The sequence below is a fragment of the Pseudorca crassidens genome, chromosome 10 (assembly GCF_039906515.1).
Source record: "Pseudorca crassidens isolate mPseCra1 chromosome 10, mPseCra1.hap1, whole genome shotgun sequence".
Classification (NCBI taxonomy): domain Eukaryota; kingdom Metazoa; phylum Chordata; class Mammalia; order Artiodactyla; family Delphinidae; genus Pseudorca; species Pseudorca crassidens.
This window is the reverse complement of record NC_090305.1, coordinates 61524148-61547414: the sequence shown is the minus strand read 5'-3', so window position 1 is coordinate 61547414 and position 23267 is coordinate 61524148. Positions and strand designations below refer to the sequence as shown.

General features: G+C 41.9%; 1 protein-coding gene across 4 annotated transcripts in view; it reads right to left on the bottom strand.

The window, feature by feature from the left end:
* Positions 1 to 20799, bottom strand: part of ULK4 (unc-51 like kinase 4) — a 518420-nt gene extending 497621 nt beyond the window's left edge. For 3 of the 4 annotated variants that reach the window (XM_067753978.1, XM_067753980.1, XM_067753979.1), the window contains exons 1-6: positions 20605 to 20799; positions 11242 to 11435; positions 6687 to 6786; positions 4510 to 4649; positions 2021 to 2183; positions 11 to 112 (exon numbers count right to left, since the gene is read on the bottom strand). In XM_067753978.1, the coding sequence (XP_067610079.1) occupies positions 11 to 112; positions 2021 to 2183; positions 4510 to 4649; positions 6687 to 6786; positions 11242 to 11379 (643 nt within the window). In that variant the 5' untranslated portion in view covers positions 11380 to 11435; positions 20605 to 20799. The remainder of the gene's footprint in view (positions 1 to 10; positions 113 to 2020; positions 2184 to 4509; positions 4650 to 6686; positions 6787 to 11241; positions 11436 to 20604) is intronic. The other variant, XM_067753981.1, reaches the window with a different exon arrangement.
* Between the last annotated feature and the right edge of the window lie 2468 nt (positions 20800 to 23267).

Genomic DNA, 23267 nt, shown 5'->3' with positions numbered 1-23267 from the left:
AAGTAATCACCTGAAAACATTTCATAGAGCAGGCAGCCCAAGGACCAGAGGTCACTGGTAATGGAGAAGTCAGTACCCCTCACAATTTCTGGAGCTGTATAGATAAGAGATCCTAAGAACAAGGGAGAAAGGACAGCTTTGTTAGGCGTTTGTCCTGTTCCCAACACAAATCGACCTAGGAGAGACCAGGTGAGGTGAAAAAAGATGGGAGAACACGCACATAAATATAATTTCATGCATATTTCACATTTTTTAATGTTTTCTAATATTAAGGTCCCACTTCCCAAGACTATGTGAGAATATATAAAAATACAAAGATTTTGAATATTCACCTGAGTAAGAGGTGTGGCACATTGAGGTGCATTCTTTTTTTAAATTAACAATTCAAATAGCTGAAAGAAAAGAACCTTTGATTGTAGTATTTTGAATAGGATAGGTTAAGTGATGCAGCAGTAAGCACCCCAAATTCCCACTGACTTAACCACACAGGTTTTCTTATAACTGAAACTACACGTCCCTCACAGGTCAGCCAAGGGACCCCGACCCTCACAGTCAGTCCATCCAAGACCCAGGCTTCATTTCAACCATGCTTCCTCAATCACCAAGGCATGGGCAAAGAACGTAGCAAATTAAACACTGGCTCTTAAAATTCCCAAAGAGACTCGCATCACTTCTACGCACACTTGGTGAGCTTTGGCAGGGAAGATGCAATCCTACCATGTAACCAGAAGAGGAACAGAACAGGACCTATTTGGTGAACAGCACTAGTGTGTATCATGTACACTTGATACAGAGTTTAGTATTACATAGAAACACCAAATTCTAGAGACAGAAAGTTCCCTTGCTTACTTATGAGAGCAGCTGAAGCCTGGAAGGTACTCTAACATCCTCTAAGTCACAGAGCTGGGCAGTACCAGAGCGCTCGCCAAAACCCACAGCCTCCCATCTTCCAATGAGAATGTTCTTACCATGAAGTGAGTAATCAGCAATCCCTTGGAAAAGAGGTTAATGTGCGCCCACCATGGGGACTGTTCTTAGATTAAGCTCAGAAGTAATCGAGTGTCACTGCTAGAAACTCTGACATTTCTTCACAACACAGCCCTCTTCCCCTTACGAAAGGGGAAAATTGGGGGAAAATTTCAAATACACGTTCCTGAAACATATTGCCCTCCTTGGTTTCTATATAAAAGCATAGTCCATAATACTCATTTTCATAGGAGGCCACGGAATGATATTTGGGGATTTAGAAAGCCTTCTTCCTGGGCGTGAAATCTTACTTCAAGACTGGCCCTGCAAGTTAAAGTTCCTTGCTCATATTTATGGGGCCTCTATTAACCCGCTGCTCCCCCCCACCCCCCCCGTCCCTTTCCCTCATTCCTCTCATCCACGGCCATATGACCACCAAGCCCAAGGATGCCACTCTCTCTCTCAGTGCCCTTTGCTTCCTGGTGAGTGTACCAGAGCTTCGGTGGTCCAAAGTCTCAAGTACATACACCAGGAACTTGAGGAAAAGAGATCTTTATCACTTCTATCAAAAGTTCTGGTCTAAGAAATATGACTTCACAGTCTCCCCTCAAGCACAGCAATCTAACGGCCCAGGCCCCATCTCACTGACAAAACCACCTCCCAAGGACGCACCCTTAAAAATCTTCCTTACTTGCAGAAGATTATCAGCTGCTCAACAACGTTGAGTATCTCCGGAGCCACGAGTGTATGCCAGACACTAAGTGCTGAGGATACAGCAGGAAGGGAGACAAAACCCCCCTCCTTATGTTCCAATGAGTGGTCAGTGACAAAGCTAAGGATAAGGCTTTGTCAGAGGTCCCCTGCGCCTCACACGGCATTAGAGCCACACGGAAAAGGTAGGCCCTGGACAAAACCATCCATAAATCCAGACTTCTCCTGATCATTTTTAATACATTTTTTTGACTGGCAACATAAAAGGTGGACATATTATCTCCTAAACACGTGACTTGGGCGGCCCACAACTAGAGTTCTGACCTGGAAGCTCTCCACGTACCTTTGACTCTACTTTTCATGTTTTTCTTCAGTACATTTTCCCCACTATCACCTCCTCCTTCTTCTGCTGCCACCAATGCAAAGAATTCTTCCAAATTTTCACCTTCCACTTTGGCCAAGCAAAAATTACTAAACTTCAGTGTGCCAGGCCCTTCCAAGAGTATCTATAAAGGTTAAAAAACAAATGTGTTTAGAAACAAATTCTATTCAATTTGCATTTCCATCCGTACCTCTTATAATCTCACTATAGAACTCTGAGTATTGGTTTTCTTGCTTCATCACAACTCAGAAAATTAAATGCTTACAATTTTTTAAAAAAAGAAGCCAAAGAAACATAAATTCAACATTTGACTAGTAAGAAAATCAAATATTAAATTGTCCCTTCTCAGATGTAGACGAAAAACATATCATTTAACCACAGAGGGAAACCTCAGTCTTTTGGGAAAGATAAAGAGGAAAGTATATGAAACAATCTATACTCACCTATTCTCAGTGACAGTTGAAAGAGGATTTGGAAGCCCACCTGTCCTAGGGGTTGTTCATTCAAATGAGGACGTATGATTTAGGGTTAAGACTAGGGTGTTGAAGTTAGAGATCTAATTTGAGCCCTAGGTCCACCACTTACTGGCAGTCTGACCTGCAGACTTTACTTAACCTTTGTAAATCTGTCTCTTCACCTACAAAATGGAAAAAATGATACTTAACTCTTCGGACTGTTGTAAGGACTGAGGTTATACACAATGCAGAGGGCTTCTGACAGTGACTGGCATGTGTTAAGTGCGCACGTCTACTAATATAATTTGTGATTAGAAGTTATCTGTTGATTGTTGAAATCATACCTTTATCTCTTCCTCCCTGGCAATGGATCAGGGGGCTTTCTTGGTCCTTAAAAGCAATTTAAGTTTACCCTCACCCTCAGCTTCTAGTCACAAATACTAAGGATGTCAGTTAGTCTACAACAGTGATCTTTAAACTTCTTTTTTGAGCGCCTGGAGGCCTTGTTAAGAAAAACTACTAGTCCCTACCCTGAGAGTTCCTGATTCAACAGGCCTGGGGTAGGGCCCAAGAACCTGCATTTCTAACAAGTTCCAGGTAATGCTGATGCTGCTGGTACAGGGAAGACACTTTGAAAACCACCGGCAGGGGGTAGATAAAAATTTTAAGTTAGTAAATATTTTGGACTTTGCAAGCTGTAAGGCTTCTGTCCTGACTATTCAACTCTGCAGCCACTGACAATACATAAATGAAAGGATGTGGGTGTTCCAGTAAAACTCCATTTACAGAAACAGTCATCCTGCCGGAACTCTGCTAACCCCAGTTCTGGAATAAAAGTAACCTTACTTATCAGCCTGAAGCTCCTAGGTTATAAAGAGCTGATACTAGACCTCACTAAAGAGCTCCCACACAGAGGTTGGTACGTTATAGCCTCTAGGCTTGTACAAGCATGAGCTAAGAGAGGTTTTTATGTTTCTGAACAGCTGGAAAAAAATGAAAATAAGCTAATATTTCTTGACATGTGAAAATTACATGAAACTGACATTCCAGTGTCCATAAATAAAGTTTTATTGAAACAAAGGCACACCCATGCATTTACATATTGTCTATAGCTGCTTTCAGGGCTGTAATGCAGTTAAGTGGTTATAGTCTTGACACAAGTATATGAATATTTCAACAAGAACTTCTATTTGTTATACAGAATTTTTATGGAGCTTTTTGTAGGTTTAATTAGGTTCTTATATAGATGGCCTAGAGAAATGTTTAACAAGGAAATATTCAACTTTTCATTTCATTGTGTTCACATTAACAAAGGAAAAGAACTAGCAGCTAAGACCAGTAACACATACAATCCCTAAGAAAATGTCCTAAAAGTTTAACCTAAATGTAATGCATAATCCTCACAATCTCCCTGAAATATCTACTTCCACATCACAGGCAAGAAAACCAAGGTACAGAGAGAGAGAAAAGGTAACTTGTCCAGGGCCCACAGCTTCTGAATATCAGTGTTCATGTGGCTCAGGCTCTAAGCAGGTTTTGTGACTCTACTACACTGAAGCACGTCTACTTATGGTTAATTAGTTTTACCAGAAAAGAAAAATATTTGATCCATAACATCAGGAATCATACATACATAGCGAATAATGTCATCATCAAACTAAAATAATGGCTCATAACTGTGTACTATAATTTAAGAGCAAGGAATCTTATTTTACAGACCTGTTGAGCTCATCATTCACCATATACCTCAAGAGCAATGATAATTACTCAAAGGACCCTGAAAGGAGGGGAGACTTCCCTTTCTAAAAGCTACTTCAATAGGTAGCTAAATAGGAACCTAAAACATAGTACTATGTACTTCCTTTTGTTTAAAAAAAACGTTAACTTAAAATTTCAAGATGTTCTGTATCAAAATTGTATCTAAAAATAAAAACATCTTTGAGGAAGCCCTATGAATTGAAACACAAACAGGAAAGCCAAACTTTCATGAATTACCTTCCCAGGAGAAATGTCACAAAAGAGAATGCCAAGTTGATGAAGATGATGTAATCCAGTAATCAGGTCAATCCCAAATTCTCTTACAACATCTTCTGGGAGGTTTTCGTCTTGAGCAATAACCATTTCTAAGGAACCACCTGCAAGTTGATTAAAATCACCCACTTTAACCCACCAATATTACACAGTGCCTCTGGGAGGTTCCATGCTGGGACCTGAGCATTAAAACATGATCAAATCAGTATACCTGGACAGGCTGGCAGGGGAAACATACATGTTAACAAACAGTGGTCCAAGCACCGTAAATAAAAACCTCCACGCTCCAGAGCCAGCTCAGGGAGAATGACTGCTCAGACTGTAAGAATAGTCAATAAATAAGCCAGTGGGATGAAGGGAGAATCACTCTGGTGCTGTGATTTCTCACTCCAGATCCCTCAGGCAAGAAACAGCTACAAAAATTAGTGTTAAATACTAACCTAAGCTGTGCACTTTAATCACACTGTGCAAAGTACAGTTATGTTTACTCCTGTGCAAAGTTAGGTCACATTCTACAAGAACTGCATAACAAAAAAAGGTGCTCTTCCTCAATAGTTAGAAAATCACAAACTCTGATGTACACCACTGATGAAATAAAAGGCCAATGGCAGACACACTGCAAATTCCATTTCTATACCCTACCAGGGTCCCACTCACATCTCCTATCATCTAAGTGCCAGAAACAAGCCTTTTTTTTTTTTTTTTAGGGTCAAGATTATAACAGGAGTCAAGTTCAGAGAAAGTGAAGTCTTAGCTGGCATCTGAAAGTTCAATCAGAATTAGTGCAATGAAGGTAGGAGTATGTTGGGGTCTGTTCATTTTGTTTGGCGGGTGAGGAACCATTCCAAACACAGGCATAAATTAGAGTTAGGCTATTACAATGGCCAGGGGTCACAAATAACAGCTGAAGCAAAAAGTAAAACAGGTTGAGTGCCCTGACTACCTCAAAAGTGTGTACATCTCATGAAAGTAATTAAACCACAGACTCCTCCTATTGATTCAGAAAAATAAAAGGCAAATAAATTATTCCAAATAACCTCTTTAATGATTGCATTAAATCCTAAGTACCAGTATGTAGGAGATTCATAAAGCTATAAATAATTATATTTCATCTAATATTTAATGATTTATTATTACTCAGTGTATAACTAGAAGTACACTAACCATGGTACTTGTTACATTTTTTCCTAAAGACACTGGAACTGAAAGCCCAGATAATACAGTATCTATGTATTTAGTCACCTTTCTTCCTGTATATAGTCCTAGAAAGTTATAGCAAGCAAGAGCTATAACATGTTATCTCTAATTATTGCTAGGTGGTGGTATTTGTTGATTCATCTTTGTATTTTTCCATATTCCTTAAGTTTTTAAGAGCAAGTATCGTTTGCATAAAAAGATAAGCACTTTATAAACTAATTAGCTAATAGCTAGTTGACCTAAAATACTTTGTTTTTACTGAATGGGAAAGCTTTTTTGATCAATAATCACTAAAAAATATTTCTAAGTGTTATACAGGTGATTTAGCATTATTTTATACCAAAGTAAAGTTAACCCCAAATTGAATTTTACATGTCTTCCTCCTACCAAACACCTTTACCCTTTTCCAGTCCCTAATATCTATCAAGCAATAGGTGTTCAAGTTAACGTACTCAATAGTATCAACACTGCTTATATCTGTAATAGAAGAAAAATGGAAAATAGCAAAAACTATATCAGGGCTTCCCTGGTGGCACAGTGGTTAAGAATCCACCTGCCAAAACAGGGGACACGGGTTCGAGCCTTGGTCTGGGATGATCCCACATGCCGCAGAGTAACTAAGCCCGTGCGCCACAACTACTGAGCCTGCGCTCTAGAGCCCATGAGTCACAACTACTGAGCCCGCGTGCCACAACTACTGAAGCCCGCGAATCTAGAGCCTGTGCTCTGCAACAAGAGAAGCCACCGCAACAAGAAGACCACTCACTGCAACGAAGAGTAGCCCCTGCTCGCCACAACTAGAGAAAGCCCACGCACAGCAACAAAGACCCAACACAGTCAAAAATAAATAAAATAAAATAAATTTATAAAAAAAAAAAACTGCATATGTTTTTTCAAAACTATATATTGTGGCTACAATCGTAGCACTTCTTACATGACCTTACCTGTGCAGAGTTCCACGACTAGCCAGAGATGATTACTGGTTTCATACCATTCATGAAAAGTTACAATATTCTTGTGTTTAATTTCATGGGTGAGACGAACCTATAAAAACACACAGCATTCACACTAAAATAAAAAAGTTCTTAAACCCTTGCATCTATTAAGAAACACCTAAATACACAACTGGGAAATAAATAAGAAAACACTGGAATTTATTCAGTGGAATTCTATACAGACATTAAGAATGATGGTTAAGAAGGCTGGTGACATGGAAAAATGCTAATTCAATATACAGTCTTTAAAAACAAACAAAACCTTGTACAAAAGTTTTGTGTATTTGTGTAAATTAACATCACAAAAGAATATTCATAGGAAACATGACCAGAAGATATACATCAAAATAGCTGCCGTTATGAGTAGAATTACTCGTGTTTTTAAATTCTTTCTACTTCTCATCTTCTATCTCCTATATTAAGTACCCAGTACTTTCATGAGGAAAAAAGAAATAATTTTAAAGGAAACAAAAAAAAACCTTTAAGTAAGAATAACCTAAAGGCTCAATAATACAATAATAGTGAAATAAGTTGTATATTAATAATTATTATTAGGCTAACATTAAAGTATTTGTTGAATTTTATAACATGGAAAAATGACGTTATAATGTTAAGTGAAAAAAGCAAGAAATAAAATTATGTAATACCATGATTAGAAAATTTTTTAAAAGCCCATAGAAAAAAAGACAAGAAACAAACCAAAAAGAACAATGATTGCCTTCGGGTGATACAACAATGCTGCTCTTTCCTTCTATTCAGTTCTTTATATTCTCAAATTTCCTATAATGACAGTGTATTACTTTTACAATATTGAAAAGAACTCTCAAAGCCTTCTATTTTCTTTTTCAGCATATCCTTAGTGAATTCTAATATTAATTCACCTAGATTCTTAAAAGAGGAATGATTACAATGAACATACTGATCTTAAAATGTACATTTCCATTAGATTATAAGAATACTTATGCACCAAAAACAAGAGTGAATTCAAAACTCAACAATAAAGATGCAAAAGCCTGTCCGTTTAAAAACGCTAAGTTGCTTCTGGAATTTTTGCTTTCTCCCTTTAAAATTCCCATTAAATATAGGAACTAAAAACCACAAAAATGTATGCGAACCATCAAGACTCAGGATTGCTGATGACTAACTTACCAAAGTGCTTTGCACCCTTGCTTTCTGATTTTCTTTAAAAAAGAAAAAAAATTACAAATTCTACTGTCACTCAACACATGCTAACGGGCCCATAATTAGTAGAAATACAGAGCTCCCCGTTTTAGAAATGGAATTTGGGGACTTCCCTGGTGGTCCAGTAGTTCAGACTCCATGCTCCCAATGCAGGAGGCCTGAGTTCGATCCCTGGTCAGGAAATTAGATCCTGCATGCCTCAGCTAAAAAAAAGAAAAAAAGATCCCATGTGCCGCAACTAAGACCCGGCGCAGCCAAATAAATAAATAAATATTAAAAAAAAAAAAAAAGAAATGGAATTTGGCACACTCTAGGAACAATTAGGTGGGCTCATACTGTACCAAAAATAAAGGAAAATGAATCTACATGACTTAGAAGACAGATGAGTAGAAAACCAAGCATCAGAGTGACTAAGAAAGAATTTGAAGAGCACCTTGTAATAGATCCCTAATATAAGGCCAACAGAAAATGCGGAGAACCCTCAGTGAGCAAGTTTAAAGGGATCTCTGCTGATTCTGTCACAGAAAAGGGAAGGTCCTAGTGAAAAAATAAAAGAGGTACATAAATCCCGACAGAATTCAGGCCACAGCACACCCCTCCGGACCCTCCTGTACACTCAACACTCAGTACATACCAAGTACCCACTCTTCCAGACGCTGGGCTGCCAATCTCACCCTCCACCCTCACCGCAACCACCCATCTGCAGCCTGCGCTGGCCAATGCAGGAGATACAGCGGCCAATACTCACCACAGATGGCTACTGTGCTCTTTTGAGGAGCAGTTGGTCTGAGCTGGGACGAGCCCCAAGTGTAAAATACACACCAGATGCTCAACACTTAACATCAAAATTAGAAAAATATCTCGATAACTTTATACTGGTTGCACGCTGAAATAATAACACTTTGTATATACTGGATTACGTAATATATATTAATAAAATGAATTCCACTGATTTTTCCTTTTTCATCGTAGATACTATGAACTTTAAAATTAGATTTGTAACCACAAGGACTTCCCTGGTGGCGCAGTGGTTAAGAATCCACCTGCCAATGCAGGAGTCACAGGTTCGATCCCTGGTCCAGAAAGGTCCCACATGCTGTGGAGCAACTAAGCCCACGGGCCACAACTACTGAGCCTGTGCTCTAGAGCCCGTGTGCCACAACTACTGAAGCCCGCGCGCCTAGAGCCCGTGCTCTGCAACAAGAAAAGCCACCACAATGAGAAGTCCGTGCACCACAACGAAGAGTAGCCCCCGCTCACCGCCTAGAGAAAGCCCTCACACAGCAACGAAGACCCAACACAGCCAAAAATAAAAAATAAATAAAAATGTCTGTAACCCCCATTATATTCCTACTGGACAGCATTGCTAGATTTTTTTCTTTTTCTTTTTTTTTTTTTCCGGTACGCGGGCCTCTCACTGTTGTGGCCTCTCCTGTTGCGGCCTCTCCTGTTGCGGAGCACAGGCTCTGGACGCACGGGCTCAGCGGCCACGACTCACGGGCCCAGCCGCTCCGCGGCATGTGGGATCTTCCAGGACCGGGGCACGAATCCGTGTCCCCTGCATCGCAGGCGGACCCTCAACCACTGCGCCACCAGGGAAGCCCTATATTTTTTCTTTTTACTGATAACTGTATTCTCTCCAAAATCTCTTCCACACATCCTAGTCCATGATCACCACTCACTCACTTTCCAGCTCACTTGCTCTAGTACTGCTATTCCAGTTCAATTCAACCCTCCACACGCTCTGCGTACACCCAAGGCACTTAAGCAGACACAAACCACGCTGACTGAGCTACCTTCCACTAATGAGTCCCAATCTCAAATGGCCCCAGCTGGTCTGTTCTCCAGGTGACTAATTCACACCTTTTCTTTCCTCTTTTCTAGAACACTGCCTTCCCCTTCCCCCATCTCCTAACTGAAGGCTTAGATTTTCACCTCAGAGAAATCCTAATCAGAAGAGAAATTCCTCATGTCCCCAGCTCCAAATCTACCAACTACTGTGCACCTTGCCACCCATATACCTGTCTTCCCTTAACTGTTCACACGCCTTTCAAAAGCCAACACCTCCTCATGCACATGAGGATGGCTGTTTTAACAAACAAAAACCAAACCAAACCAACCAAAAAAAAACCAGAGAAAATAACAAGTGCCTGCAAGGATGTAGAGAAATGGGATCCCTTGCACTGTTGGTGGGAATATTAAATGGTATAGCCTCTGTGGAAAAGAGTGTATATTTCATGGGCTTGGACAAATATGTAATGACATGTATCATACAGAAGAGTTTCACTGCCCTAAAATCCTCTGTACTCCGCCTATTCATCCTTCCCACTCCTCCCCCCGCCCCCCAAACTCTGGTAACTACTCATCTTTTTACTGTTTCCATACTTTTGCCTTTTCCAGAATGTCATATGGTTGGAATCATACAGTATGTAGCCTTTCAGATCAGCTTCTCTTACCTAACAACGTGCATTTAAGGTTCCTGTGTCTCCTTGTGGCTTGATAGCCCATTTCTTTTTATTACTGAACAGTATTTCATTGCATATATGTAGCAGTTTGTTTATTCATTCACTTACTGAAGCGCACCTTGATTGCTTCAATTATGAATAAAGCTACTATAAACATGTGTGCAGGTTTTTGTGTGGACATAAGTTTTCAACTCTTTTTGGGAAAATACCAAGAGTTTGATTGTTGAACTGTCCAGAACTCTTTCCATCTTGCAGAACTGAAACTTTATACACATCAAACAATAACTCCCCATTTCCCCTTTCCCTGGCCTCCGGCAATCACCTTTGTACTTTGTTTCTGAAAGTTACCTCATATAAAATGGTGATGGCTACACAGCAATATGCATGTATTTAATATCAAACTGTATACTTTAAAATGGTTAAGATGATAAATTTTATTTTATGTGTATTTTACCGCAATTAAAATAAAGTTGGAAAAAAAAAAGCTAGATTTGGTCCAAGGAGCCTGGGCTGTAAAGTTGGTACAGCTATTGCAAACCCAAGTCACTCTCACCCAATGTCCTTCCTTTGGAAAGCTTCATAATCATATACTAAATTTAAAAGTAAGTGATCTAATAGAGTATATTTTCTCTGACTCTTACAAAAACAAACAACAAAAACCTAAGTTGCTAATTACTTGGGTATGTTTATTAGTCATTATTCAGGATTGGTGGCACTACAGAGAAAAGGCTGCCCATTCCAAACTGAAAATGTGCCATTTGCTATAGTGAGTTCAATGGCTTCTGTTTACATACTACTTATTCTATCTGATCATAACTCTGTCTTTTCCCAAAGGGAGGGAAACATACTTGACTTACCCAATTGGTTATTTCAGGTCTCTTGCACTTATCAGTACAGAGAATAGCTACAAAATTGATTGTTCCCTTCCGTCGCCCTTTGTAGACAACTGTCTTGCTTCCTCTGCCAATCTCTTCATACAGAATGAAGTTTTCCATCTCTGGGCTGACTTCTCACGTTTGATGAAATGGCAGCCTAATAGCATCTCTAGCTCCTAAAAAGTAAACAAAAATGGCACTTAAAAATGCAAGCTTGGGACTTCCCTGGTGGCGTAGTGGTTAAGAATCCACCTGCCAATGCAGGGGACGTGGGTTCAAGCCCTGGTCTGAGAAGATCCCACATGCCGCAAAGCAAATAAGCCCGTGCACCACAACTACTGAGCCTGCGCTCTAGAGCCTGCGAGCCACAACTACTGAGCCCGTGAGCCACAACTACTGAAGCCCACGCACCTAGAGCCCATGCCGTGCAACAAAAGAAGCCACCGCAATGAGAAGCCCACGCAACTAAGAGTAGCCCCCACTCACTGCAACTAGAGAAAGTACGCACACAGCAACGAACACCAAATAACAGCCAAATAAATAAATAAATTTATTTTTTAAAAATGCAAGCTAGTTGCATGATTAATTAGCCTAAGCTATTTAATATGTAAATAAATCTAATAATTCTATAAATTCAAAATATTCGCCTACAAATGTTGAATACAAGTCTTTTTCATAGAATGAAAAAAAGAAAAAAATAAACAATTCACAAACTAATATTCAACACCCTAGTCACAAGACTTTAATAAAAATAATGAAAATGACAGCTATTTCCAACACATGGAACAAAATCAGGGAATGAATGAGATTTCAGCCAGTGTATCTTGATACCTCTCTTACTTTCTCTGTTACACTGGAAAGCACTTTGTGTCAATATCTGTATAATGAATGGGGTAATATGCCCCACCTAAACCCAAATGATGAGAAATGAGACAATGTCTGTGAATACACTCTATAAACAAATATGGAATGATAGTACATCTATCTAATCCGTAAGGACTGGCGTCAATCCAAATATTATTCGAAGCAAATAAACTACTGGCTGAGCAAATTACTGGCTCCTGGGCCAAATCCAGCCTGCTGCCTATTCTATAAATTAAACTTAATTGGAACATAGCCATGCTCAATCATTTATATATTGCCCAAGGATGCTTTCAGGCTACTATGGCAGTGTTGAGTAGTTGTAACAGAGACCCTATGGCCTGCACACCCTCTAAAATATTTACTATCTGGCCCTTTACAGAAAAAGTTTGCCAACTCCTGTTTTAAATCAAGAATTTTTTTTTTAAACATCCACATCATTATCAAGGATAATGAGTTCATTTTCTTCGCCAAGAAAAATCCCCTAATATTCCTGAGTGAATAACAATTTGATGTAGTCTTTTACTAGTCTAGCTTTTTTTTTTTTTTTTTGCGGTATGCAGGCCTCTCACTGTTGTGGCCTCTCCCGTTGCGGAGCACAGGCTCCGGACACGCAGGCTCAACGGCCATGGCTCACAGGCCCAGCTGCTCCGCGGCATGTGGGATCTTCCCGGACCGGGGCACGAACCCGTGTCCCCTGCATCGGCAGGAGGACTCTCAACCACTGCGCCACCAGGGAAGCCCACTAGTCTAGATTTTTAATTAAAACTGAAATAAAATAATGGACTTGATATATTAAACATATTTCCAACATAAAGTTATTTACTCAACCAAAAACATCTTTTAAAATGGCATCTCTTTGAGAGGATTATACATGCTAGACTACATAAAACTTCCCAGAAATTATCCAAGCAGTAAGATATCCTCTTTAAAAACAGCTTATGTTTCTGTATGGTACCCAGGAAGTCAGAACATAGCAAAATCCCTATGAAACAGAACGTAAAAGAGCAATAAATTAATGGGTATGGGGTTTCTTTGGGGGCAGATAAAATGTTCTAGAATTAGATAATGTGGATGGTTGTATAACTTTGTAAATACACTAAAATTCAGTGAATTGTACAATTTTAAAGGGGTGAATTTTATAGTATGTGAATTTTATCTCAATACTTTTACTGAGGTATAACTGACATATAACAGCATGTAAGTTTAAAGGGTACAACGTGTTGATACATTTATACATTATAATAGTGTTAAGTAATGCTATGATGGTAACGATCTCATCACATAATTATTTCTTTTTTCTGGCAAGAACATTTAAGATCTAGTCTCTTAGCAACTTCAAAGTACATAGTACATTTTTGCTGACTATGATCACGATGATGTACATTATATCTCCAGAACTTATTCATCTTTAGTTATAAGCCATACAGCAACAGACAGAGGAGCAAGATTTAGCCGGTAGGCAATAGTTTACTGACCCCTATCTTGGTATAGGAAACCATTAATCTAAGAATCTAGGAATAACTCTGATTCCAACTTCCAGTGAAATTAAAACTTACTGCAAGATGGGAAAAATTCTACTATAAAAACTTATAGGCTCATGGACTTCCCTGGTGGTGCAGTGGTTAAGAATCTGCCTGCCAATGCACGGGACATGGGTTCGAGCCCTGGTCCAGGAGGATCCCACATGCCGTGGAGCAACTAAGCCCCTGCGTCACAACTACTGAGCCTGCGCTCTAGAGCCCGCGAGCCACAACTACTGAGCCCGCGTGCCTTAGAGCCCGTACACCACAACTACTGAAGCCCACACACTCTAAGGCCCATGTGCAGCAACTACTGAGCCCATGTGCTGCAACTACTGAAGCCCATGTGCCTAGAGCCCGTGCTCCGCAACAAGCCACCGCAATGAGAAGCCCGCACAAAACAAAGACCCAATGCAGCCAAAATAAAAATTAAGAACACTTATAGGCTAGTAATTACATTTAGTAATTTGGATTATAAACCTGGTATCTAGATCAAATAAGAAATCAAACTATTAACAGCGAAATTTCTAAATTCTAAGTAGAAAAAATGTGGGATAGTTTTGAATTTAAATCAATCAAACCCAAAAAAGGTACAGATAATATCTATTTTAAGAAACAGTTTTACTAAGTCCCTTTTACATTCCTCTCCTCCCTGAAACCCACTCATTAAAAAGAACTGTAAAAAATTAACAAACATGTTTAACTGAATTACTCTGCTGTACATCTGAAATTAACACAACATTGTAAATCAACTATATTTCAATTAAAAATTTTTTTTGAATTAATAAACAGAAACGCAGGAAGATAGCATCCACTTCCTAAAGCTTTTGGCCTTAAAGGGACATAAGGTCACCAAAGAAAAACTACAATTTGCCCAAACCCAGGTTTGATATTTAGGGCATCTAATATCAGAAAAAGGACTATACCTAGACCCAGATAGACTTCATGGCAGCCTACATTTCCCAAAACCAAAACTAAGCACCAGCTGTGACGTTTTCTCAGGCTAGTTGGTTACTGCAGAAATTGGATCCCAAATTTCTCTTACTGCCAAATCGCTACATGTTTTACTCAACAATAACAACCTCAACCCCATCTTTTGAGAAGGACCACAAGACACAGCCTTCAAGGCCTTAAAATAGAGTTTGATGAACCTACCTGCCCTGGGCATCCCCATTATCATATTCCCTTTTTCTTTTTTGTATACGAAAAGGAAGAGCATGCCCTTGGGGTAGTCACCCAAAACCATGGAGACCACCATCAGCCCAAAGGGTATTATAAACAGCAACTGGACCCTGTGGCACAGGGATACCCCTTTGCCTTAGAGCCATTACAGCCACTGCCCTTTGGTTAAGGCCACTGGGAAAATCATGCGGGATCCCCTTTAACCATCTGTACCTCATGCAATAGAAGCTCTCCTAAATTCTCATTACACTCAACGTTTATCAGCTGGCCTCCTCACCGCCTATGAAATCCTTTTGTTAACTGCCTCTCCCATAACTCTTTTATTGTTGTAATAACTTAACCTGGCTACTCTTCTCCCCTCCTCCACCAAAGTACCTCTCCACACGAATCACCTCATGGTTCTATAGGAAATTCCACTGGGTAAACGTGACTTCTCATGGTTCACTGATGGTTATTTTAAAGGTGACAATGGCAAATACTTTGCTGGGTATGCTATTGCAACTCCTTTTGATGTTGTTGAGGCAGCATCTTTACCTATGGCTACTTCAGCCCAACATACTGAATTATACACCCTTACAGGGGCTTGTAGTTTAGCCAAGGACAAAAGTGTCAATATTTACACTGACAGTAGATATGCTTTTAGAGTAGCTCATGATTTTGGAATGTTGGGGAAGCAATGTGGCTTCTTTACTTCCAGCGGAAATAAAATTTTAAGTGGCCCCTATGTTCAGGAATTATTGAATGCAATACTCTTACCTGCCGCTTTAGCTATTAAGATTCCAGGGCATTCTAAGCTTGATTCTCTGGAAGCAAAAGGAAATCACCTTGCTGCTATTTCTGCAAGGAATGCTGCCCTTAAAGGGACCAACGACAGCCAAACCTCTGTCATGGTCCAAAGAGATATTTCTCCAAATGATAATTTAGAAAAACTGGCTAGAAAGGCCCAACAGTTGGCCTCAGAAAAGGAAAAACAAGATTAGAAATTCAGGAGGTTCCCTGGTGGCGCAGTCGTTAAGAATCCACCTGCCAATGCAGGGGACACGGGTTCGAGCCCTGGTCCGGGAAGATCCCATATGCCACGGAGCAACTAAGCCCGTGCACCACAACTACTGAGCCTGCATTCTACAGCCTGTGCGCCACAACTACTGAAGCCCGCGCGCCTAGAGCCCGCGCTCCACAACAAGAGAAACCACCGCAATGAGAAGCCCGCGCACCGCAACGAAGAGTAGCCCCCGCTCGCGGCAACTAAAGAAAGGCCACACGCAGCAACGACGACCCAATGCAGCCAAAATTAAATAAATAAATAATAAAAATAAATAAAAGAAAGCTGCCTGCTGACTTAAAAAAAATTAGAAATTCAGCAACTGTTGGTTTGATAGAACAGAAAGCTCTGGTTTGAACTAAGTAACAACAGTTCTATGGGAGACCAAGATCCCCACTCCTCACCACTGTACATGCATTAAAGCATCAGTCTACTGACAAAATGAGAGCCTTCATGAATCAATATTGCTGCGGAAACATTAAGAACGCCACAAAAGGTGCCTACCTCACTTGTCAAAATACAACCCATGTAGGCCTGTGCGTACTGCCCTGGGACATCTTCATCTGCATGATGGACCATTTGAGGTCTGGCAAATGGATTTCATAAAACTTCATCTAGTGAATGAAGTATGCTTTAGTCACGGTCTGTACCTTTTCACTGGACTTCCCTTGCAGACAGCCTACTGCCTCTTAACGTGGCTAAAGTCCTTTTGGAAAAGAGTATCGCTACTTGGGAAACTCCTCTCAAACTTCATAGTAATCAAGTAGCCCATTTCACAGGCCAGGTGCTTCAACAAGTGTGCACTGTTCAGCTGGTTTTACAACACTTACACTTTACTTACCATCTTCAATCCTCTGGTTTAGTTGAACGTACTAACAGCATTATGAAGACTCAATTGGCTAAATGTGTAAAGACCCTCCAAACACCTTAGCCAAAAGCATTGCTGTTGGTTCTTCTAAATCTCAGATCCACCCCTTTTGGAATTCAGAAACTCTCAAACTTTGAGATCATCACGGGACACCCAAAGCACTTGTCCCCTGCTTCTTACTACCCACAATTAATAAAAGGAGAGATACTCCAACATTGAAAGGTCTAACTGTCTCTATTAAATATAACCATGATGGGCTTCCCTGGTGGCGCAGTGGTTGAGAGTCCGCCTGCCGATGCAGGGGACACAGGTTCGTGCCCCAGTCCGGGAAGATCCCACATGCCGTGGAGCGGCTGGGCCCGTGAGCCATGGCCACTGAGCCTCCGCATCCAGAGCCTGTGCTCCGCAACGGGAGAGGCCACAACAGTGAGAGAGGCCCGCGTACCGCAGGAAAAAAAAAAAAACATGTTTTGGTAGGGCGGTCTTTTTAAATTTACTTATTTTATTTATTTTTGGATGTGCTGGATCTTTGTTGCTGTGTGCGGGCTTCATCTAGCTGCAGCAAACAGGGGCTACTCTTTGTTGCAATGTGCCGGCTTCTCGTTGCGGTGGTTTCTCTTATTGCAGAGCACAGGCTCTAAGCACACGGGCTTCAGTAGTTGTGGTGCACGGGCTTAGTTGCTCCGTGGCATGTGGGATCTTCCCAGACCAGGGCTGGAACCCGTGTCCCCTGCATTGGCAGGCAGATTCTTAACCACTGCGCCACCAGGGAAGCCCGGTAGGGCAGTCTTTTTACCAGGCACCCTCAGGACACGAAGACCTTAAGCATCACACCTTGCAACCTGGAGATTTCATTTACTGGAAAAGACACTTCCAGAAGAACTGTCTTCAGCATCACTGGAAAGGCCCCTATCAAGTACTAGTAACCAACCCTTGTGCCACCAAACTCCAAGGAATACAACTCTTGGATTCACAATACATCTAAAGGAAGCACCGCCCTCTGACTGGACCTGCACATCCTCTGGTGACCTGAAAGTAAAGATTTCCCGGAATTGAAGCAGACAGTATCTGATGAGATAGCTTTCCCAAGATATCCAGATCAGACCTGCTGGAAGGTTGCCACTGTTAGGCTGCACCCCTCAGGCCTGCAAGCCTTGTAGCTGCCAAGCCTCGAAGAGCCCAGACTCAGTGACAGAGACATAAATGGCTTACTGGACAGAGGATCTTACATGCCTGAAGCAAGGTCCTGGAGTGACACCCAACCGCGTATGGCAGACAGCAGGCAGGACAGGACACGGCAGCACTCTTCACTACTCAAAGGAGGAGGAGGCTACCATTTATGGGGGCGGGAATTGACATCAGATGGGCTCATCAGTTACCAGGGACTAATTAACCTCTATAATTAAGATGATTGGATAGTCATGTGAGTGAAGCAGGGACTGGTCAAGCTGGGCGTGTACAGAGAGCAGAGAACAGCCATTTTGAATGGCCTAACCAGACAGTAGCCAAACCTTTGATGATGGCCTAAGACTTCAGAGGATCGCCAATGTCTATCATCTTGACAACATATGGATTTTAGATTAAAAGTGCCTGAGAGTTCTCCCTCCTACCTTTCCTTGTTACTTGTGACCTTAATAGTTTCCTATCTGTGCACTTTCCCTCCAACTTGAGACACTACACCCAGGAAAGATACTTCCCGACACTGAGGGACAAAAAGCCCCTGAAACTAGAAAACCTGACTCTTGATCAGCAATGCTTTCAGAGAAAAATCTTGATCAAAATGGAGAAGTGTAAAAAACTAATAAACAGAAACCTCAATTAGAGTCAGAAGACCAGAAGCGGGGAGCTCTCATGCCCTGCAAAGATAGCAGAGCCCAACGAGAAGAAGAAAGATTCCTCTCCTTTGCTGGCAAGGACTCAACTCAATGAAAAGCCATGGATTCTTTGTTTATTACAGCCCTCCCAACTGCCTTTTCATCTCTAAAAAAGCTTTCGCCTTTCCTGCCATGCTGGGGAATTGCACAGTGGCTTGTCATGGTTACACACCCTGAATTGGGATTCCCTGCTGATGCCAAATAAACCCATCTTTCCTGGAGAAATGTGTGCCAGTCTTTTGGTTCAGGTAAACAGAACCAGTGCTGAGTCCTGACCCACTAAAATGCAGCCTTAACAGGAGTAATTATGTGGCAAAAAAAAAATCACCAGATACCTTAATTAAATGTTCACGAATTGGTACATTAGGATACATCAGAATAAGATGTTGAAATAATAAGTTTTTATGTAAGATGAGTAAGTGATTCCTTGACAATAAGGTTTTAGGCCACAAAAAAAAAATAAAATCTTAAAATTTTGAATTTGAGTCAGGCCAAATTCACGTCCTCAATCTTTCACTGAATAGAGGCACCTGAGCAGAGCAGGCAGCTGAAATTAACAAAACACATCAATTACAAACTGGGTTTAGACGAGCGTTTATTACCTGCAGCACTTCCCGATTCTGAGAGCTCAACTTCCTTAGGCTAAAATAAGAATTGGATCAGATGGTCTTCTAAGTTTAAGTTATCTTCCAAATTTGAAAGCCCGCGACTAAGGTTCTTTTTGACTCACTCCAGGGATGTTCCTCACCTTAGACTTCCTAATATGCATTTTTTTTTAACATTTGTAACCTCAACTTGTAAAATGAAACACAAATACAGAAAAACCCACAAAATAAATGTATACTTTAATGAATTATTGTAAGAGAGACATCCTCATAATCATCACTCAGGTCAGGAATAGCACTTTGCCAGCGACCCCAGAATCCCTTCCCTGAGCCTAGGACCATAACAACTCCTACTCCCCAAAAGTAATCTCACTCTCCGGACTTTGATGCGTTTCTTTATAGTTTTCTCACTGTAGTGTGCATTCCCAGACACCAGAGTTTAGTCTTCCACATTTTCTAAAAGCATGGCGCATTTTTAAGTCTCTTTTAATCTACAAGTTCACCTAGGTATCATCTGAGAAGCCAGAAGTCAGAGGAATTCACACATACGAGCAACTGAAGCATTTAAGATTCAGCGGACAGAGCCTACATTCAACAAACTCTGAAACGGTTCAGGTGGTAACAGCATGCTGGTAAAGACATGAGTGAACCCTCCTCTTAATCATCCCCACCTTCAAATCATTAACTCCCTCTCTAGCGGCAATCAGCAATACCAGGAAACTCGATAGAAATGCAAATTCTCGCCCTGGGCCCAGATCTACTGAATCAGAAACTCTCGAAACAGGGTCCAGCAATTTTGCGTTTTAACTCGCCGTCCGGATGCGCGCTACCTTTGAAAACCGCAGGCGAAGTCAACCTTTCCCGAGGGCACAAAAGGCGGCGGGCACTATGCTAAGCACTAAACAAGTGCTCCTCCTCGCAACACTTTTCGGACCAAATCAACTGCAAGCTTTGAGCGTGGTCTGACGTCGAAAGTGTAGGCTCTGAGTCTCTACGTAAACACCCTCTCCTCCCCACCCCAAGTAGATCGCGGCCAGCGAACTGGCGGCTTTCACTGCCTCCCCACGTCCACCGACATCAGTCAGCGAGGCCGGCTTAGAACCCGGAAAGCTAAGTCAGCGTTTTAAGGTATAAAACTCCGAATACGGGGCGTCTATAAAGCGCGTCTCCCGAACCCAGGTCTAGAATAGGTGTCCCGCGTACCCTGAACCAAAAGTTGTGCGGGGTTTAACACAAACACAAAGCAGAACCCGAAGAGAGAGAGGGGGCGCTGAGGGCACAGGGTCCACGGAGGGAGGGAGGGTGGTGGGCAGCTCCCCTGCAGGCCTAGTCTCTCCAACAAACGCTGAAAGACACAGGAACCCACTTTAAAAACGGCACTACCGCTCACCTTCTAGCTCTGTGGGGAGAAGCCGCAGGTCCACTGGAGGCCTGCCGCCAGTGCGCGCGTCTCGCCCCCGACCCCTTAGGACGAGTCCACTGGCCAAAAGCCAGGGGCGAAGCAATGGAGCAAGGCCGACAGCGTGAGGCCGTGCAGGTCTAGCACCCCTCTGTGTTTGCATTCGGCCTGCCCGTCTCCAGGGCAGCACGCAGAACGCCGGAAGGAGCGCAGGGCGCTGATTGGCTGAGCAGTTTCGCTTCCCATTGGCTGGGGCCTGGAAGTGACACCGCCTCGCGCCCAGCGTTAGGACGAGTCCACCGATCTACCCTAGGTCGGGGTAAAAAGTGCAGGGCTCAGAGCGTCGGCGACCGGCCTTGCGAGTTCTGCACCCCTCCGCGTTTGGATTAGCCCATCCCGTTTCCAGGGCAGCACGCCGAACGCCGGAAGGAGCCCAGGGGCGCTGACTGGCTGAGCACTTTGAGTAGCTATTGGCTGGGGCCCGGAAGTGGGCGGCAGTGTTGGAGTGTCTGTCCATCCGAGCTGTGTGTGGGGACTGGGGGCTTGGGCGGGTGGAGGAGAACTGCCTGGGCGGTAGTTGCATAGTTGGCGGCAGTGGAGTCCTGGGCCCTCGTCATTTCTTCCTGCACCCACTGTCCTCCGTTTCCTTCCATCCTTTTTCTTTCTGACGCCCTCCAGAGTTCAGGTGGACGTGACGACATAATCCGGATAACGAATGGCTCCTCGAATAGCTTCCTGACCCTTTAGAAAAAAGAAGGCTATGAATTACCTTCTTTCTTGTACATGAGAAAACAGACCAGATCCCTGATCTCCAGTTGGTTGCTTATGACTTTCAAAGCTCCACGTTCTCAAATTCCAACCACCAGAAACGTTAACACCAGCTCCTCTCTTCCATGCGAGTTAGCGCAGAGATTATCAACTTTGGCATCAGAATCATCTGGAGCGCTGGTTAAAACAAGCCCACCCACCCACAGCACTTCTGATTCTGTAAATCAGGACGAGGCCCCTAATTTCGCATTTCTATCAAGGTTCCAGGTGATGTGGATATTGCCAATAAGGGACCACGCTTTGCAAACCTTTACGTGTAGGAACCGTGCCTCTCTCTGATCTCAAGTTAACCACGTCTCCTATTCTTCTAACCCTTCTTGCCTTCTCAGGAGTCTTACATTAGCCATTATTGTCAGTTTTTTGTATTTAAGAGAATTGATGTAGAAAAAATTCCTCATCTATCACTTCCTAATTAATCAAGACATACAATGAAATATCAGCTAGTTTATTCCGAGTTTTGACAGCCTACGCGTTCATGTCAGAAACAAAACCAAATCCTGGTGTTTCTTAGCCTAAGTTCTTTGGATGCCTCCAGGGAATACATAAACCTGCCAAGGCAGTTAAAATGTTGTGTGCATGTGCATTTTTCTGGGTGGAGAGGCCATGGTTTGATCAGATTCTCAAAGGTACCAATGACCCAGAAAAGTTTAAGAACTGCTATAGATAATTTTAAGACAATATCACAAACACAAGCTAGAGAGTACTTGAAGGAAAAACTCACCCCGCTCAGTGACAACCACTGGACCAAAGGTAGGACCTCAACAGGCATTAGTTCAATTTCAAAAAATAAAAAACAGCTGAGTGCTGTTTAGGTTCTTGAACAGGGCAGAGCTGAAACACCATGTTCTTAATTGCTTCAATTCCTGGGCACTTTCAGGGTGACCTTTGCCTTCACCTTAATTTTAGATTTTCCTTCTCATTATAGTTGGTAAGAATGAATCTGACATGAAGGATACCAAATGCTGAATTACATGCAACCTCTTCCTCTCAGAAATACCTTCTGCTTCCTCTTCCTACTGTCTAGATTATCATAAAGAATCTCTTCAGTCACATACAAAGTTCCTTCGAACAAAGCACTATGTTAGACATTGCAGAGGAGAAAAAATCACTTATTGGTTATCTTTCTTCATTCGAAGAAGCGTGCAAAATAATAATACATGTAAAGTTAGGCCAAAAAAAAAATTAGGGAAAGGGCAAACAAATTAAGAAAATTCACCTGGATCCTGGATAGAAGATACAACAACAAAAAAATACATACTTTGAAGGCTCTGAATGATGGTAAGTGTGCAGAATGGGCCCTGAAATGGGCTTTGTGTATTCTAGCTGCTATTAGAGAGAAAATCTTAAATCTTCACTGGCTACAAAGTAAAAACAAACCTTTTAGTCAGGAAAAATTTATTCCTGAAATAAATGCATCCTCGAGGTCTATAACATGTGCTGTGAAAAGCTGCACCGTTGTAAACACTATGAGTTCGTAGGCGGATTCCTCTTCATGTTCGCTCCACATAAGCAGATAGCTTTACCCCATTCAATGCCGCTGGCCTCTTCAGGAATGGGTATGCTTCAGGGCACTCAGCCCTCTTGGTCTGTTTAGTCTGGGGAAGCTTTCAGAGTAGAGGCTCAGCAGAAAAGCTTCCATTGACACTGCTACACTTAGGTCACAACTTTTAATGATAGAAGAACTTTAAATCCAGGTTTATCTACCATGAAAAATACCTGGAGTGTAGTTTTTCCTTAAAGCCAGTTAAATATGCAGCACCTGTGTTGAAGAAGTTCGCATATTCTGGGCTTCCCTGGTGGCGCAGTGGTTGTGAGTCCACCTGCCG